Here is a 17,525-nt window from a genome sequence, read left to right as displayed (position 1 = left end):
CATCAGTCCTTTAAGGTACAAAACCCTAAATGTTATTTCTGTGCACACCAAGCCTCAGGTCTCAGATCTGCAGTCCTGTGCTAACCCTGGAGAGACAGCTGTAACTACCACCTTTTCCACGAGCCGCTCAACTGCTGCCACAGCTCAGGCCAATCCTTCTGCCACCGGCATGAGCAGCCTGAGTCTCAGTCACCTCGGTGAACAAGCTGTCCCTGCTCCACAGGGAAAGAGGCCTCTAACTCGGCCTGTGCAGTACCCAGTACCCACTCCTCAGCTAGCACCACTCGCACCCCTCTCTGAGGGAACCACCCTGTCTCCATCCTCTCTCCAAGTGTGCAAGAGCCTGGGGCCAATCAGAACACTGCGCTTCCCTGGCCACTGTGATTGGCTCAGCAGTAAGGCCACAGTCTCTGCTCAGCCAATCATAAACAATGAGCACCAGCCTTTGACTTTTGCTGGAATGATGGGGTAAGAGTCACACTCTCTCCCCCTCTGTTGCTAAGTGGACAGGACAGGAGCCTTGAGCTCTGGGGCCATCTTTACTGACACAGGAAACAGCTAGAAAACAAAGCCAACACAAGAGTCTAGAGATGAAGAGACGAGATCCATGACCTGCATCCACTCATGCCTCAACATCAGACTCTCTGGACTCCTAGCCAAGTTCTCATGTGGGAAATTATCACCAGCCTCCTCTCCTGAGGGACCAGGGGGGACGGAGTGTTGGGGTCCTGTGGGACCAGCATCCTGAGCTGGCTCTGCAGCGCCCACACTACAACCTTATTTAACATGGAGCTCACGGAGAGCAGAGATCAACAGTTCCTTAGGAGCCAACAACCAGGCCAAGAAGAGAGCGCGGGGCACTCAACCTACCATGCAGAGTCTCATAGGCCTGGATCACCTCGGACATGAACATGGGTCTCTGGCGGGCGATGTTGGCAAGGGAGCCCAGGGCTGTGGTCAGGTTGATGGAGGAGATGGCGGGATGTACCATGAACTTCAGCAGCTGCTCCAGAGCTGCCTTGCCTTCTTCCCATAGGACATCTAATGAGGCAGAAGACAGGTGCAGTCAGTGGGGCCCTTCTGCCACCCTGACTGGATGCAGACTCATGCACATAGCCCACAGGCCCTGGGGCAGCACCATTCTCAGTCTAGTCCTCCAGAGTCAGCACCTAACAGTTTGGTATAAAGTCACCGACTCACAGGATAGGAAATTAAGTAAAACACACTCCATGGTTATCTACAGAACACACTGCAAAAGCATTGTGGGATGCTGCCTGGCAAGTTTTTGTTTTTAAAGACAGGTTCTTATTATGTAAGCTGGGCTGGCCTCGAACTCATGATCATCCTGCTTCCACCCCAGTGCTGGGATTTTCATGTTTGTAATGCCCAGTGTATGGAGGGCTGGGGAAATCCTGGGGCTCTATGCCAGGCAAGCACTCTACGAATTCACCTACAGCCCAGGCCTGTAATCTCACCCAACTTGGAAGGTTCAGATAAGAAGGTCTAAAGTTCAAGTACTCTTAGCTACCCAAGGCTAACCTGGGATACATGAAACTGTCTGAAACAAAACAGAAAAAGGACAGGTGGGAATGAGAGACTAACTGAGAGGAGGGGCGGTGACTACACACAGGGCACTAGGGCACCGCCACACTCACTGTACTGGATGTAGGGGTGATCGCGAGGGATGCGGTCCAGACTGATGTCATGCTCCTGGCGTCGTGGGACCTCTGAGTCAGCCATTCGAGGTGACAGGGTGACAATGAGGCCCTCCACAAACTTGATGGCATGTGTACGAATGCCATCGTTGTCAGAATCCAAGAGCAGGATGATTTCCCCAGCCATGGAGGACACCATGTCCCAGCAGGCCTCCTGGAGATCACTGATGACCCGAGACTTCACCATCCACTTTGAGAGGCCAAGAGGAGTAGGGACAGAGAGACAAGACAATGCATCAGCTGCCAGGAGGCTCTGGCCCAGCCTGCACACTCAACGATGATGCTCATACTCACTTGACTAAAGCAACAGCTACGCTCAGTGCTGGGTTAGGCTAGGATGGGGTACCCAGGACACTGGAATAGTCACCTCGGGCTGCAGAGATAGCTCGGCAGCTAAAGAAGGCTGGCTGCTCTTCTAGAGGGCTCAGGCTGGATTCCCATACCCATACAGCAGCTCTCAGCTTCCTGTCACTGCAGCTCTAGGAGGTCTGATGTGCTTTTCTGGCCTCCACAGGCATTGCACACACACTGCAGACACACACACTGGAGACATACGTGCAGGCAAAACACTCGTATACATTTTAAAAAAAAATGGCGGGCTGGAGAGATGGCTCAATGGTTAAGAGCACTGACTGCTCTTCCAGAGGTTCTGGATTCAAATCCCAGCAACCACATGGTAGCTCACAACCATCTATAATGAGATTCAATGCCCTCTTCTGGTGTGTCTGAAGACAGCTACAGTGTACTCATAAGTAAAATAAATAAATCTTTAAAAAAAAAAAAGGCAGTGATTAACTGGCTTTCTTTTGCTAACAGCGAATGACCTCATTGTTATGACCAGTGAACTCACTCCAGTGTGGTCAAATAGCAGTTGAGGAAGACGCATGTGCCCTCTGACCACTTAAGATTTGTTTATATGTATGAGTGTTTTGTCTGTGCATATCTGCAACACCTGTACACAGTACGGGCCAGAAGGAGGTCAGAGGGCATGAGATATCCTGAGACTGCCATTACAGATGGTTGTGAGACACCATGTGGGTGATGGGAAGTGAACCTGGGTCCTCCTTCCAACAGCTCAGCCGTCTCTATAGATTCATGACCCTTTTTTAAAAATTGCTATTATTTTTTGAGACAGACTCTTCCAAGGTAGCCTAAGGTGGTCTTGAACTCTCTCTGCCTCCGCCTCCCACAGGCTGGGGTGACAGGCATGGGCTGAGGTGATTCTTTCGTCTATGTCTCTCACTGGGCGGTTAGGAGCTCTATGAAGGCTGCAGTTAGAGTGCTAGCCCTGGATGTCCCCTGCACCACCTGGCAAAGGGCTTGAGAATGGAAATTCTCAGGAAATGTCTGTTGAGTGCATAAATGAGTGGACCCAGAAGACAACAGTAGATGCCTTGACTACTCTCAGGACAGCAAGCCGCACTTGTGACAAGCTTACACTAGCCAGGACTGGCACTTACATACAGGCCATAACCGAGCTAAGGGAAGAGGCACATGCAGGGAGAGTGGAATTCAAGGTTTCCCTGGACAATTCAGATGGACCAAGACCGGGCCTGAGTACGGCCCCGAAGAGCAGTGCCAGCCTCCTGCATGCCCAGGCCTGAGCTCAGCAGACAGCACCGAGCCCAGCTCGGGTGCAGCTCTCCGTGTGTGTGGAGCCCAGGCTGGGCTCGGGTGCAGCTCTCCGTGCCCTCACCTGCAGGGCCACCTTGTAGAGCTGGGTCATGGCGAGGACGGCCTTCTTCACCACGTTCACGTTCTCGTCCCGCAGCAGCATGTTGAGGTTGGCGATCAGCTTTAGCAGCAGCTCAATGTCCCGCTTGCTGGGGGGGTGGGGAGGTGGCAGGGGGGTAGAGAAAGGTCAGATCATGTTGACCTTGAGGTAGGAGGTGGGGACACAGGGCCCACAAATCAAGAAACTGAGGGGGAGGCATCAGAATCTTTGTCACTAGCACAAGTAGTGGATGATGACACTGATGCCTCCCTCCACTGTAAAGGTGCCCTGGGCCCCTGTACCATGGCTGGCCCTGCAGCCTTTAGTCCTTCAACTCAGTAGGGCCAAGGCAGCCATGTAAGTGGCAGCTGACACCTATGTGAGTGTGACCAGGACATCATTATCTCCTCTGAGACAGTCTTGGTCGCAGCTTGTCCTCTAACTACCTACGTAGCCGAGGAGACCCTTGAGCTCCAGCTCCTTGTGCCTCCACATGCTGTGTGCTAGGATTTACATGTGTACAGCACTGCAGATTTACACGGGGCTGGGGAGGGAAGCCAAGGCTTTCTTTGTACATGCTAGGCACATGAGCCTGCACTACACCTCCCAGCCCCGTCCCATCTTCATCTTATCTGCAAGAGCACCTACTGCAGAGGCGTAAAGACAGCCACAAAGACCAAAGAGTGCTTGGTGAGGGGACTTAGTAACAACACCTAGTCTTGTTTACTCAAGCCTGGAGGCTGCTGCGATAGGGCCTTTCTGTGGGAATGAGAATGGATAGGGCCGATCTGGTTGCCGGAAAGAACATAAGGCCTCCAGGAAAGTCTGCGTGAGGAGCAAAGCCCAGCCCCAGAACTCAGCACAGTAATGGGATTTTTTCACAACATAAATTCCAACCTGATTCTAAACAACAATTGCACCATTTAAAAAATATGAAACATTGTGCCAGGCGGTGGTGGAGGCAGAGGCAGGCGGATCTCTAAGTTCAAGGCCAGCCTGGTCTACAGAACAAGTTCCAGGACAGCCAGGGCTACACAGAGAAACCCTGTTGGAAAAACAAAAAGCAAAAAACCAAAACAACTAATCAAAAAAGATCCAAAACAGGAGCTGAAGAGATGGCTCAGTGGCCAGGAGCACTAGCTGCAGGCCCAGGCTTAGCTGAGACACTGGAAGGCAGGGCAGAAGACAGCTCTGCTCCACACTGCATGTTCCGTATACTGGGATGCATTTGCTACACAATTTTTTTGTGAACTCAGAAAAATTTAGCACAGCCGGGTATAGTGACATATGCTACAATCGCAGCCCTGGGGAGGCTGAAACCTGGGGGCAGGGGCCCTTGTGTGTGTGTGTGTGTGTGTAAGAGAGAGAGAGACAGACAGACAGACAGACAGACAGACAAAGACTGCTCCACGTTCAAGGTCACAGTGGGAACCTGTCTCCACTGAGAGAGAGAGACAGACAGACAAGACTGCTCCACGTTCAAGGTCATAGTGGGAACCTGTCTCCACTGAGTTTCCCAGTAAAGTAGCGAGTGTGACAACGTGCACCCTGGGGTTAGACATACAGGATAAAATATCCTAGGTCTACCAAGTCAACTCAGGAAAACCCACCTGATCCTCTAAGCCTATTTTCTCTATTAAACAGAACAAGAAACGCCTCAAAGCCTTGTGCTGAAGGCTGAACAACAAAGCAGATCAAGACTCGAGCCCCTGGCAGGCTAGGTGGGTAATGAAAAGAGCAATTTTATCTGAGAGCCAGGAATAAGGAGAGAGAGAGCTACCTCCCGAGTCTCAGACAGGGTGACTGGTGCATCTGAGGTTGCCGTGGAGATCACAGGCAAGGACAGGAAGTCAGGATCAGACACCTTTGCTTGTTTGACACCTATATGTCATCATCACTATGAGAAGTCACCTTGTTTGAGGCAGACACCAGGAAACAGAGGCCAGCAAGACAGAGGCCCTGCTGTGTGGCTGGCATTCTATTCTCTGATGGAGAGTTATCCAGGGAATTTCAAGAAGGGCACAGCAGCACAAAGGGCAAGAGCCAAAGGCAATGCCCAGGAAGGGTTATTTCAGCTACCCTGCAGAAGTGACGGAATGACACCTAGGGTCACAGGTCAAGTGGAAGCTGACTAACTATGAAGGATTCTGGTGTTTTGTGAGAGGCAGAGGAAGAGACAGAGGGTCAGAGGGAGAAGAAGTCAGGCAAGTACTCAGCGGGCCAGAAAGACCCCAAGTCTCTCAGTGGATCATCTAGCTATGTGCAAGAGGCAGACAAGCAGGTGAGCACTGTGATCCGCCAGAAGACAGATGCTTCGGAACTGGACCATGAGGCCAGGAACTGGGGGCAAACATCCTGTTCCAGAAACAACGAGACAGAAACAGGAGGACCAAAAATTCAAGGTCGTCATCTGCTACAGAGTGGGCTCCAGGATAGCCTGGGCTACATCAGACTTTGTCTAAGAGCAAAACAAAAACTAGACTGGTCATTTTATAAGTGCATACTGCTCTGGAAGACACTCAGTTCAACTCCCAGTGCCCATGTCATCATGTCAGCTGGGTGAAGAGAAGCCTTGGAGTCGGTGGCTGAGAAGCATGAGCTGCTGCCTGTATTCTGAAGGAATTCTACAAACAAGCTGCCCATGAAGTGCTGGCTGAGGTGCGTCCAGGGCTGCAATCCCATTGGGTGTATGCTGGAGGACTCTGGGGGACACAAGCCATGACAACCAGACACTCTCAATGACGCCCCATACCATGCCTCCTCGATGAAGCCAATGACGAACTTGCGCACTTCAATGGATTTGTCCGCTTGGAAAGCGATGATCTCCTGGAATGTCAGAGGAAGCTGGGTCAGGCCACACCAGGGAGCGTCACCTCCCCTTTACCCCATCCCCGGGCTGGTCACTCACATCCAGGAAGTTGTCAAGCAGGGTGGGGTCCTTGTTGATGATCAGCTCTTGGACCTAGGAGTTTGAAGGAAGGAGGAACAGACATAAACCCAGGCCCCAAAGGCAGGCATGCTGGTTCTCATAATCCCCGTACAAGGAAGGCTGAGGCTGGACTGTCATGCTATCAAGGCAGTCTGGACTATGGACTCTATGTAAAAACTAAAAATAAGAACTATCGAGATGGCTCAGTGGGTAGAAGGCACTAGCCACCCTCACTTGAAGAACTGACTAGCATCTCTGGGAAGCACTTGGTGGAAAGGTGTCCTCTGACCTCCATGTGCCTGTCTGGCATACAGGAAATAGTGAAAACAAGAATAAGGGCTGCAGCTGACACAGGGGTAAAGCAGTACCTCCACACACACAAGGACAGCGCTCAGCTCCCGGAGCACCACAGGCGCAGCACTGTGGAGGCAAAGACAGACAGACACTCCCAGGAACCCAGCTAGCTAGATCAATGGATCAGCAAGCCCTGGGCTCGACTGAGAGACCTCCCCTCAACAAAGTGGAGAGTGACAGAAACCACATCAGCTTTGGGTCTCTGCAAGACCACACACAAATCTCACACCAAGCAACCAAGCACCTACACCACGGGAACAAGAGTACATACACACCAGACCCACAGGGAAACAATTGGTTAGTTTAAACTTAGGAGTGGGGAAATGACTCAACAATTAAGAGCTCTGACTGCTCTTCCAGAAGATTAGGTTTGACTCTCGGCACCCAGCTATAACCACATATAACTCCAGTTCCAAGGGAACTAACTGCCCTTGTCTGGCCTTTGTCAGGGTTGCACGCACATGGTGCACTTACACACATGTGGGCAAAACAGGAAAAAAAAACAAACCTCAAATAGAAATAAACCCAGATGCAGTCTATGCCAACAGGAATAGGGAACGAACAGCAGTGGGGCTCTGACACTCGTGGCCCCGAGTCTCAAAGCTATGCTGTCTGATGAGACCCTCACAGATGAAGGCTCTCACAAGCCACTGGGAGGCTTCACTATGCTCGCAGACATGGGGCAGGTCCTGGTCAGCAGTGAAGACAGGATATCCAGGACTACTACACAAAGAGGGAGTTAGGCCTAGTATCACGGGCCTGTGATCCTGGCTACTTGCTGAGGCAGGAAGATTACAAACTCGACACCTGCCTCAGCTGCAGTGTGAGTGCAAGGCCAGTCTGGACAACACAGAATGCTTCTCAAAGTCAGCCAGGCATGCTGTGACACACCTTTAGTCTCAGCACTCCGGGAGGCAGAGGCAGGTGGATCTCTGAGAGTTCGAGGCCAGCCTGGTCTACAGAGTGAGTTCCAGGACAGCCAGGGCTACACAGTGAAATCCTGTCTCGAAAAACCAATGAATGAATGAATGAATGAATGAATGAATGAATGAAACAAACAGTAAAGAGGCCAGGCAGGCAGACTGACAGAGTGCTTGCCCAGCATGCTCAGAGCTCTAGGTTCAATCCCTAGGATAAGGAAAAGAAGGAAAGGGCAAACCCCGGGGCTCCTGTCTTCTTGAGGTTCAGCCTCCTTTCACCTGCCCGGCGGTTTGCCCACCCCACGATGTCGGTGTGAGAGCTCCTCGGCTCCGGAGACCTCCTTCATGTCGACGCTTTTTATTTCTACCCGAGGGGACAGGCGCACCCGTCTGTATGCAAGTGTCTTCTGTTGATCCTCTCTCAAACCTGGGTATTTTAGCTAGACTGGCTAGCCAGTGTGCTCCCAGGATTCACCTGCTTTCACCCTCAGAGCTGAGGCCATAGGCCTGTGAGTGGCCATGCCCAACGTTTATATGGGCGCTGAGGATTTGAACCCAGAACCCTTTTCTTTCACAGTGAGTCATCATTATAGTCACACACCATTCTTTTTGAAACAATACTTCCAGACATTCTTCTGGAAACCTAAAGCTGGTCTGAGACCTTAATGATACAACTCCAAGCATTGCTACAAAGCGCCCGCATAATCACCCCACCACCAGCACTCACTCCTGCTCAGGAGGGACCGCCTCCTCTTGGCCATATGCTGACCAAGTAGAACCCAGGCAGTGTGGTCCCACAGTCTCTGACGTATATATTTTCTTCGCGGCACTGAGAAGATCCCAAGGCTTTGGTGCTTGATAAAGTCTCTAAGTGAGCCACTTCAGCAGTCCCTCACGGGGGACAGCAGCTCTGCCACTGAGCTGTGCCTATCCAATGATCTCTGAACACCACCTTGTTCAAGGACCCGCACCGTTTTCTACGTCTGCACATCTTTGGTGCTCTGGCTGTGTTTGGTTATGCCTTACATCTTCTCTTCCACTAGCCGTTCCCTTTTCAGACCCTTCCTGACACCCCTCGGATTCCTTCTGCATGGCAACCTGCCCACTCAAGGTCATCTCTGTCTGTTCACCCTACTCACTGCAAAGAGGAAAGGCAACATGACAGGCACAGGTCTGCCGGTGCTCAGAGCGGCCTCAGGCTCAGTCTGTAAACTCTGAGGTCTGCCGTGCTGTGCAGAGACTCCCAGTGGCACCTTCTCCTTCCACCCCAGCCCTGGGTCTTGAGGGGCACTGACTGAGCCTGCTTCACAGCACTGTACCCTGGGGCACAGGTGCAAGTGAGCGCAGGCATGCACGGATGCATCACAGGTGTGCGAGTGTGTGTGAGTAGACACGCGTGAGTGCAGGCATGGGTGACTGCAGGTGCTAGCAGTGCTCCTTCAGTGGCTCTGTCCCTTACCCCCGCCTCACCTGTTTGAGCACTGTGATCTTTGAGTCATTGGTGATCAACGCAGCCTGGTTCAGGAGATCTACCACCTGGAAGGATGGAAGAACCAGGCGTTATGGCCAGTCTTGCCTGCCCAGGCCAAGCCCTGCAGCCCTCCTGGTCCCTGCTGTCTAGACAGCATCAGGCAAAGGCAGGAGTCACACCTCCCCACTCCCAGCCCCGCAGCTACACTCACCCTCTCAGAAGTGGTCATGCCATCAATGCCTGGCCCTTCTTCTTGAGTAAAAAACTGAGATGCCACACTCCGGCGGGTGACACTGTCCCCGCTGCTGCTGGCCATAACTGCTGTCAGGTTCTCCCTGGAAAAGAAGCTAGTAAGTCTCCCTGTCCAGCCCTCCTCACTCCTCTAGAGCGGGTATGGGGTTTATGTCCATGTACAGGGAATACTACTTCTTATTTTTCCTTTAATACAGGGTTGGGCTGGTCTCAGGCTGACTAGGTAGCCAAAGATGGTCATCAACTCCTATTCTGTCTGCCTGTGCCTCCCAAGGGCTGGAATTATAGGTGTACACAGCCACACATGGTTGCAGGCCAGCTAGGGCATCATGTCAGACTCTTCATCCCATCTTAAAAAAAAAAAAAAAGCCACCTATATAAACAGGTGTGGTGTAACATGTCTTTCACCACAACATTTCCATGATGCAGGTAGGTAGAAACATCAGGAGTTCAAGACCAGCCTCAGTTACACAGTGAGTTCAAAACTAGACAGTGCTATATAATACTGTCTCAGGAAGAAGGAAGGAAGGAAGGAAGGAAGGAAGGAAGGAAGGAAGGAAGGAAGGAAGGAAGGAAGAAGACTCATTATAATACAGCATCCTTAAACCATTCCTTCTGTGAAAAGGGAGAAAGAGGAACTTCTACACAATTATCACAAAATCTTACTGATAAAATCATGAAATGACTCATAGACATAGGTACCACATCGGACATTACTTTTACCAGCAAGCAGCATAACCCAACTAAGTGTTCTTAAATAGGGAGTCAGGCTACAAAGACTACCACAACACTACATGCTGAAGGATTCTCTGTAAGCGTTGAACAGCATGTGCAAGGCCCTGAGGGGCCCAGGCCTGACTCTGGGCTAAACAAACAAGCCAACAGATGGCACAGCTGTAACAAGGAACTGACAGGACACCCAGGCAGGTGCACACACCTGTAGTCTTTGGGGAGTCAGAGGCAGGAGAATTGTGAGGTCTAAGGGGCAGCTAAGACAGACATGGTTGCAAGAGAGGGGAGAAAGGGACATGGAAAACCTCTACAGTGACAATGCAGGGGTTCTGTGACCACCAGCAGGCAACGGTAATCTCCACAGCTTCAAAAAGAAGGGGGGGCGGGGAGAGGGGTAGGTCTGTTATATGAAGAAAACCAAAGCCAGGGTAGTATAATCCCTACAGTCAGGAGGCTGAGGCAGGAGGATCACACTGAGCTGGATGCCAGTATGAAGAAAAGAAAAAGGCTAAACTACAAGTGTCTTCAAAGGTGGGACTGAGGACTGGAGAGTTGGCTCAGCTAGTGAAACTCACTAGCTGCTCTCTCAGGGAATGAGTTTGTTGATCCCCAGCCCTCACAGGGCAGCTCCAAATTCTAACTCTAGTCCTAGGAGGACATGAGACACTGGTCTAGCCTCCACAATACTTGGTACAGAGACATAAACAGAAGCAATAGCCCATATACGTAAAATAAACATAAGATTAAATTTTAAAAACCAGCTTAGATTACTTCTAAATATAAATGGTGCAACTGAAAATCTAGAAGACAGTATTGCAGGTAACTAAGGTTTTGTTATTTTTTTGTTTTGTTTTTGCTTGTTCTTTTCTGAGACAAGGTTTCTTTGTGTAGCCCTGTTCTAGAACTTGTTCTGTAGACAAGGCTGGCGTGGGACTCAGAGATTTGGCCTGCCGAGTACTTGGATTAAAGACACGTGCCACCACGTCTGGTGGAGTTAACTAACTTTAAATGGGATTAACCTATAAACTAAATAGCAACACCCCTGCTAGACATCACATACAAATAAATAGTTTATTGCCAGAATTTTTTCTTTAAAGCCACGGAGTGGAAGTACTCTGGTAGGGTCTAGGTGGACTGTAAACCCTATGTAGACCAGACTGGTGTCAAACGCGGGGGCCTGCCTACCTCTGTCTCCCAGTGCTGACGAAAGGCACGAGCCACTAGGCTGCCTAAGCTTTATCTTTTTAAAGAACCATAACATTTTGAGCAGGATGTGAAGGCTGCCGGTTACTTCCACATATTGCTTAGTGTCAGGACCATAGCCACAGCCCCGCCCACAAGGCCTACACCGCCCTCTGGCCACCTTGCTGTCAGCTCCCCTCTTCTGTCCCCAGAGACCTAGTCTTTCTCTCCTTAGTGAGGCCTTCCCTACTTTCACACACAGCGCATCCTGGGCTCCCTTTGTCCCATGCTACTGACCACTGCCATGCCCCATGTCTGTTCATTAAGCCAAGGGGCATGGCCACCTGACATGACATACCTTGCTGCTCCTGGGGACTTCCCTTCCTCTAATCTTCTGGGTTTTGTTTTATCTTGAGTATATATTCCTATTTTTCTTTCTCATTTTTCTTTTTGTAATTAGTAAAAATGGATGTTCAGCTGCCCATCAGTATCAGAAATTGACCCCAGAACCCCCTTTATATCAAAATTCAGTCTGGAAATTAAAACAGCACTGTTTGGCCAGATAGGGTGGCATACCCCTTAAATCTCAACATTCTGGGCAGAGGTAAGAAGCTCTCAGCTTGAAAACCATCTGGAGCCATTGTGTGTGTGTGTGTGTGTGTGTGTGTGAGAGAGACACACACACACACACACACACACAGAGAGAGAAAGCAGCCAGTCAGGTGCTGGCGCACACCTTTGATACCAGTACTTGGGAGGCAGAGATAGACAGATCTCTACAAGTTCAAGGCCAGCTTGGTCAGCCAAGTGAGTCCCAGGGCAACCAAGGCTACAAAGAGAAACCTGGTGCTGGTGGAGGTGGAAGTGATGGTGGAGGTGGGGGTGGGTGAGACACTGTCGGGGCCCGGCACAGAGGTCACCTGGCATGCAGTTGTTTAATCTGCACAAAGCCCCATGCTTCATCTCCAGCACCGCATCACCAGAAACAGTGTTCATGTGTCATACAGACCTTCTGGCATGCTTTTAAAATCCTCTCTCAGGACGAGCTATTGGGAACCCAGGATCCCTGTGTGCCAGGCAAGTGCTCTGCCAATGGGCTACATCCCAGCACACTTTCTGCTGATTGTCTTTGAGACACGGTTTCCCTAAATTGCCCAGACTGCCAGTAAACTCACTCTGAAGTCCAGACAAGGCCTAGCTCTTTGTAATCCTCCTGCCCCAGTCTCTTAACTAGCTGAACTATAGGTCTGTGCCACCAAGCTTGGCTTAAGTCACCTCCAGATGACCTAAAATAGGTAATTCAACATACTACCTAAATGTTGTTACATTGTATTGTTGAGGGACTGATGTAAAAATTTAAAGTCTACAAATAGTCAGTGTAAACCATTTTCCTGAATATTTCAATCTAAGGTGGGCTGAATCCACATATGTGAACGTCCAAGACAAGGTGTCAACTTGTATATAATCTATATATTTATTGTTGTTGGAGACAGGGTTTCTCTGTGTAGCCCTGGCTGTCCAGGAACTCACTCTGTAGACCAGGCTGGCCTCGAACTCAGAAATCTGCCTGTCTCTGCCTCCCAAGTGCTAGGATTAAAAGTGTGTGCCACCACTGCCCGGCTATAATCTATTTTCTATTTCTCTCATTTTTCTCTTCATAAATACTGGAGCTCAGTCTATTTTTCTCCTTCCTTTCTTTCTACAGTTGCAAATCATTTTATTACGTAAATGTAACTAGCGATTTCTGCCAGACTTCCCACTGAAGAACAGTTGGGATGTTTGCAGTTAACACTGTCTCCCCTCTCTGGCTGGGTGCTCCGCAGTGAACTGCCCCTCCCACCAGGAAGTACAACGACTCTGTTACCCTAAGGAGTGGATCTCCAAGGGTTTTTTCATTCATTCAACGAACATCAACTGAGCAACACCAGTGTGTGATGGGCGCTAGCTGTGCTGGGAGGCAGGCACCAAGACACACCTTGTTCTCGCTTACACAGACCTCAGGGTCAGGGACATCCTCAGACAGCACACAGATAAAACCCTAATAACAGGTTCGACCACACGTGATGAGAAGGAAAGGCACGAGGACCTATGAGAGCCTTCAGCAGGCAGATTTGGGGAAGGAGAGAGGGAAACGGAGGCTTCTCAGGGGAAGTGACGTGGGGTGCCGAGCCCCCCCAACCCCAAGGATGAAAAGGGAGTTAGGCCGAAGGATAACAACATGTTTCGAGGGCGGGGGGGATTGGGGAGGAACAGCCTGTGCAAAGGCCCCGGGGTGGGAAGGCACATGGGCAGCCTGGGGAAGTGAAGGGCCAGTTGCAGCTGTGTGCTGAGCGGGGGATGAGCCAGGTCGCAGGCTGGAGGCCGGGGAGGTCTGCGGGCCCACGTTGGAACTTTGGCCCCGGGGGACCGGGAAGCCAGGGAAGGGTCTGAGCAGTATGGGAAGGAAGCAGGGGCCCGCGACCCCGCTGCTCCCGGCCCTCACCCAGGCCCTCCCCACCGCTCGCGCCCCGGCCTTGTCAGCGCCCCTCCTCCCCTCACCCCAGGACCTCACGCCGCCACCCGCTCACCGCGGCTCCGGCCTCCGTCCCCCTCGCGCCCCCTCAGCAGCGCCTCTCCACAGACGCTGCCGCCGCCATCTTCCGCCCGCCGCCGTGACACAGCGCAGGCGCTGCACTAGTAGGGCCGCCGGGAAATGGAGTCCGGCACCGCGGCCCGTCCCCGCCCCTAAGGCGTGCCGCGTCCGCAGCCGCCCGCCCTCCCCGGGCGTCCACCGGGGCGGCCGCCATTTCCGGCCTTCAAGCGCCATGGCTTCTGGGAAATGTAGTCCGCGCTGCGCAGGCGCCCGACGGAAATGCGAACGGAGGCTTCTGGGAAATGGAGTTCCCAGTAGTCCGGAGTCTATCTCCCTAGACGGCTGGCTGATGTTAGAGTGGAGAGTGCTGTGAGTGGAGTTTCTGGGTCTTGGAAGAGATCTGGTGCCTTAATGGGGCCTAAGCAGAAGCCTCGAGCGTTTCCACCGCTGACCCTGACCCCGTACGGAGTCTGCAACATTTGCAGTCGTCAAAAGCCTCAGTCTTCCTGTCTGTCCAATGGGAATGTGTTTTCAAGAATCTCTGCTGGCTACTTTTGTTGTTGTATAGGACTTGTGGAGTCCTGAGCGCTGTCAGCCTCCTTTCTTTCGTGGAGGACATGCGGGGCTCTGGAGTTTCCCTCTCTTAGGTGGAGATGATGAAACACCTCGAGGCAGAAAGATTCTCAGGCTGCCGCGTTGTGGCTCTAGGGCTTTTGGAGTCAGCAGGGTGTGACTCTCCACCGCACCTCTTGTAGACTCCCGTTCTTCATCCATTGCTAGCTACCAGGTGCCAGGACCGAGGCTCCCGGTGCCTAAGGTCTCTCTTCTTGCGTGCCCGCAGGGGGCGCCCCAATCCGAGCGCGCCACCTTCGGGGAGGCGGGAGGGGAGCCCGGGGCGGGCCAGGGAGGGGGTGTCCCAACTATAAAAAGTGGCTGCCTCCCAAGGCGCCTGGGCCAGCGGGACTCCCGGGCTGTATGCCTCAGGTCGGAACTCGGGGCTAGTGCCTGTAGAGAGACCGAAGCGCTCGGTTCCCCGAGGGGGGCCGCCGCCTGGGCGTGTGGGGGCGCAGGCCCGGGGGATGCTGGGCTCAGTGAAGATGGAGGCTCATGACCTGGCCGAGTGGAGCTACTACCCGGAGGCGGGCGAGGTGTGTCCTCGGGGATGGCGGAGCGGGAAATGGGGGGCAGGTGCGGGGCTGCGTGCTTTAATGCACGCAGGGGCTGCGGTGCGGGCCCAGGTGGGAGCCACAGACCTGAGCACACAGATTCTAGGTGCGGGAGTCGGGGGGACGGGGGCACAAGGCTTGGGAGAACGCTTTGGACAGCACATCCGTGCGCTGGCTTGCTTCCAACGGAAGACCATGTGTGAGCGATGAAACCTCGAGGTTACACTTGAAAGGTGTTGAGACCCTGACTCCAGTGAACAAACTGGAGGTGGGAACCGGAGCCCTGGGGTAGCGCGATAGAGCCGGGCGACCTGGAGAAATGAGTTCCATAGTAGACAGGAGAAATACGGGGACTCAGAGGGATGGGGAGTCCGCAGGAAGGAAAAGTCTGTGGTGGAATTCAGGGTGGAAGGCGGGGGGTGGGGGGACTTTGGGCGATTGGGGTCAGAATTGGGTTCAGGGATCAAGATCGGCTGAGGAGCTAAGGTGGGGGCAGAAATAGGGTGCTCGGGGGTCCTTTGGAGGGCTCTAATGTAGCAGCAGGTGGCTTAGGTAGGTGAGGTCTCAGATGACGTCAGCCTTGAAAGATCAAAAGCCGCGGGGATCCAGGTCTGTGTGGTAGGAGTCAGTCATCCTTACCCCGACCCTCAGCAGGGGCTCTCTCCAGATTGGACACCATCTAGTTAGTCATGGCTAGACTTACAGTCATTCCTTCACCCCAACAAACAGAAAGTCCCTCTTCACGTCCGCCTCACCCTGTAATCCATATTGTGATGGTGGGGAGAAGGGTCAGAGGTCCTGGCCCCACAGATTCCTAATGTAGGCGACTTGCGGTGGAGGTGCGATGTTGGAATGGTTGAGCTCTCCAACGAGTCAAGCTCTAGAGGTTGACGGAGGTGGCCAGGGTCTGTATTTCCAAGTCGTGGAGTTGGACTCCTGGATTCCTAGGGGTAGCCGGGCTTGGAGTTGGCCAGGCGCCCGGGAGGGGCCTGTCCTGGATCTGGGGAGGCATGAGATGGGGCAGAGCTGACTGGGAAGGAATTGGGGGTGTGGAGAGGTAGAAAGGGAGGGGGCTGGAGGTGTTGGCGACTTAGTAGGAAAGGCAGGGGCCAGGGTGGTATGTGGGGCTTCTCAGGTAATTAGGAGTTTGAGCCTTGGATTTAAGAGCGTCAGCTACAAGCTGGTCCTTCTGGGGACACATCTGAAGACGTTAGTTGAGGGATCTAGGGAGGAAAGAGTAAAATTTGGGGGTAGTGTGTGAATGCTCCCAGATGCCCCAGTTGAGAGAGTGAATGTAGAAACGGACAGAAATTGACAGGCCAGTTGTGGTTCTGCATGCCTGTGAATCGAGCATTGGGAAGCTGAAGAGGGAGGATGACAACTTTTAAGGTCAGCTACATGAACAGAATGAGACCTTGGGGGAGGGAGAGTTAGGCGAGGGCAAGCTTGGATGTAATTTTGGAAGTAGGGACAAAAGGAAAGAAGGAAAAGGTTTGGAACTAAAGTCTGAAGGTGCCCCCGACTCCCAAGGGCACCACTTCGCTTTCAGCGCCTGCTCTCAGCAGGAGAGCCCACCTCTCTCCTCGCTCTTGAGAACAATGGGTGGGCTGCATTCCTTTGGGACTAAGAATGGACAAGACCGCCCCACAAAAACAAAACAAAACAACAACAACAAAATCCTCAACATTTTTCTTGTCTACTAGTAGCTTCTGCTGGTGTGGGGCAAGGTTGATACCTTGTGTCTTACTCTGGCTAGCCCGCTCTTGGAAAGTGAGCACCCTGGGGCAACCCCATGAGACCTTAGGCTCTTACACAGCTGCCCGCCAGCGCCCCTCTGCACCCCGCCCCCCACTGCAGAGAAGGACACTAGAGCGCCTTGCAGTGTGCTGGGGCCCACAGGTTGATTTTGGAACTGGAAGGTCACCAGGCTTCGCTCCCAAGCACACGTTTCTCCAGAAAGAATAAGGAAACAAAAAGGGAGAAATTCCAGCCTCCCAGGTGGGGAGGCAGGTCCACTGAGGGCTTCCCCCCACTCTCAGCCGCACCCTGAGGGAGGGGAGAGGGGAGATCCGGTTCAGACCCGGACATCAGGAGTTCATCCCAGCCGTGGGGCGTGGGAAAGCCTAGGGTGGATGAGAGCAGCTGGAGTGCTTGAGGTCAGACCTCAAGAAGGACTTCCGGGTGGGTGGGGAGCCAGAAAAGGAAAGCCCTGGTGTCCTAAGGTTGGAGAAGTGGAGTGAGGTGCCAAGGGATTAAGAGACTCTGTGGATCCCCTGAGGCCAACACTTTACTCTTGGAAAAGGAGGGGCAGAAAAGCCTACAGGGTGGGAAGACCAGAGCACTGGTAGGAACGGGACTCCTGGAGAGATGGCAATACAAAGAATTACAGAGCTGTGCTGCAAACAAGGGGAGTGGGGGAAGGGAGGAAGAGAATGCCAAAGCGGGGAGACTGTGAGGGCGGGGAGAGGGGAGATCCGGTTCAGACCCGGACAGCAGGAGGTCATCCCAGCCGGGGGGG

General features: G+C 52.6%; 2 protein-coding genes across 2 annotated transcripts in view; one reads left to right on the top strand and one right to left on the bottom strand.

Moving 5' to 3' along the window:
* Window positions 1–13,940, bottom strand: part of Sympk (symplekin) — a 31,071-nt gene extending 17,131 nt beyond the window's left edge. Inside the window, exons 1-8 of the mRNA XM_028778659.1 lie at window positions 13,837–13,940; window positions 9,315–9,438; window positions 9,103–9,168; window positions 6,338–6,391; window positions 6,182–6,255; window positions 3,412–3,538; window positions 1,656–1,905; window positions 871–1,041 (exon numbers count right to left, since the gene is read on the bottom strand). Coding sequence (XP_028634492.1) covers window positions 871–1,041; window positions 1,656–1,905; window positions 3,412–3,538; window positions 6,182–6,255; window positions 6,338–6,391; window positions 9,103–9,168; window positions 9,315–9,419 — 847 coding nt within the window. The 5' untranslated portion in view covers window positions 9,420–9,438; window positions 13,837–13,940. The remainder of the gene's footprint in view (window positions 1–870; window positions 1,042–1,655; window positions 1,906–3,411; window positions 3,539–6,181; window positions 6,256–6,337; window positions 6,392–9,102; window positions 9,169–9,314; window positions 9,439–13,836) is intronic.
* An 864-nt stretch (window positions 13,941–14,804) lies between these two features.
* The window catches only part of Foxa3 (forkhead box A3), a 9,461-nt gene continuing 6,740 nt past the window's right edge, over window positions 14,805–17,525 (top strand). Inside the window, exon 1 of the mRNA XM_028778700.1 lies at window positions 14,805–14,989. Within this exon, the coding sequence (XP_028634533.1) occupies window positions 14,921–14,989 (69 nt within the window). The 5' untranslated portion in view covers window positions 14,805–14,920. The remainder of the gene's footprint in view (window positions 14,990–17,525) is intronic.

The sequence above is a fragment of the Grammomys surdaster genome, unplaced genomic scaffold (assembly GCF_004785775.1).
Source record: "Grammomys surdaster isolate TR1022 unplaced genomic scaffold, NIH_TR_1.0 339, whole genome shotgun sequence".
NCBI classification, from domain to species: Eukaryota; Metazoa; Chordata; class Mammalia; order Rodentia; family Muridae; genus Grammomys; species Grammomys surdaster.
This window is presented reverse-complemented; position numbering and strand designations above follow the sequence as displayed.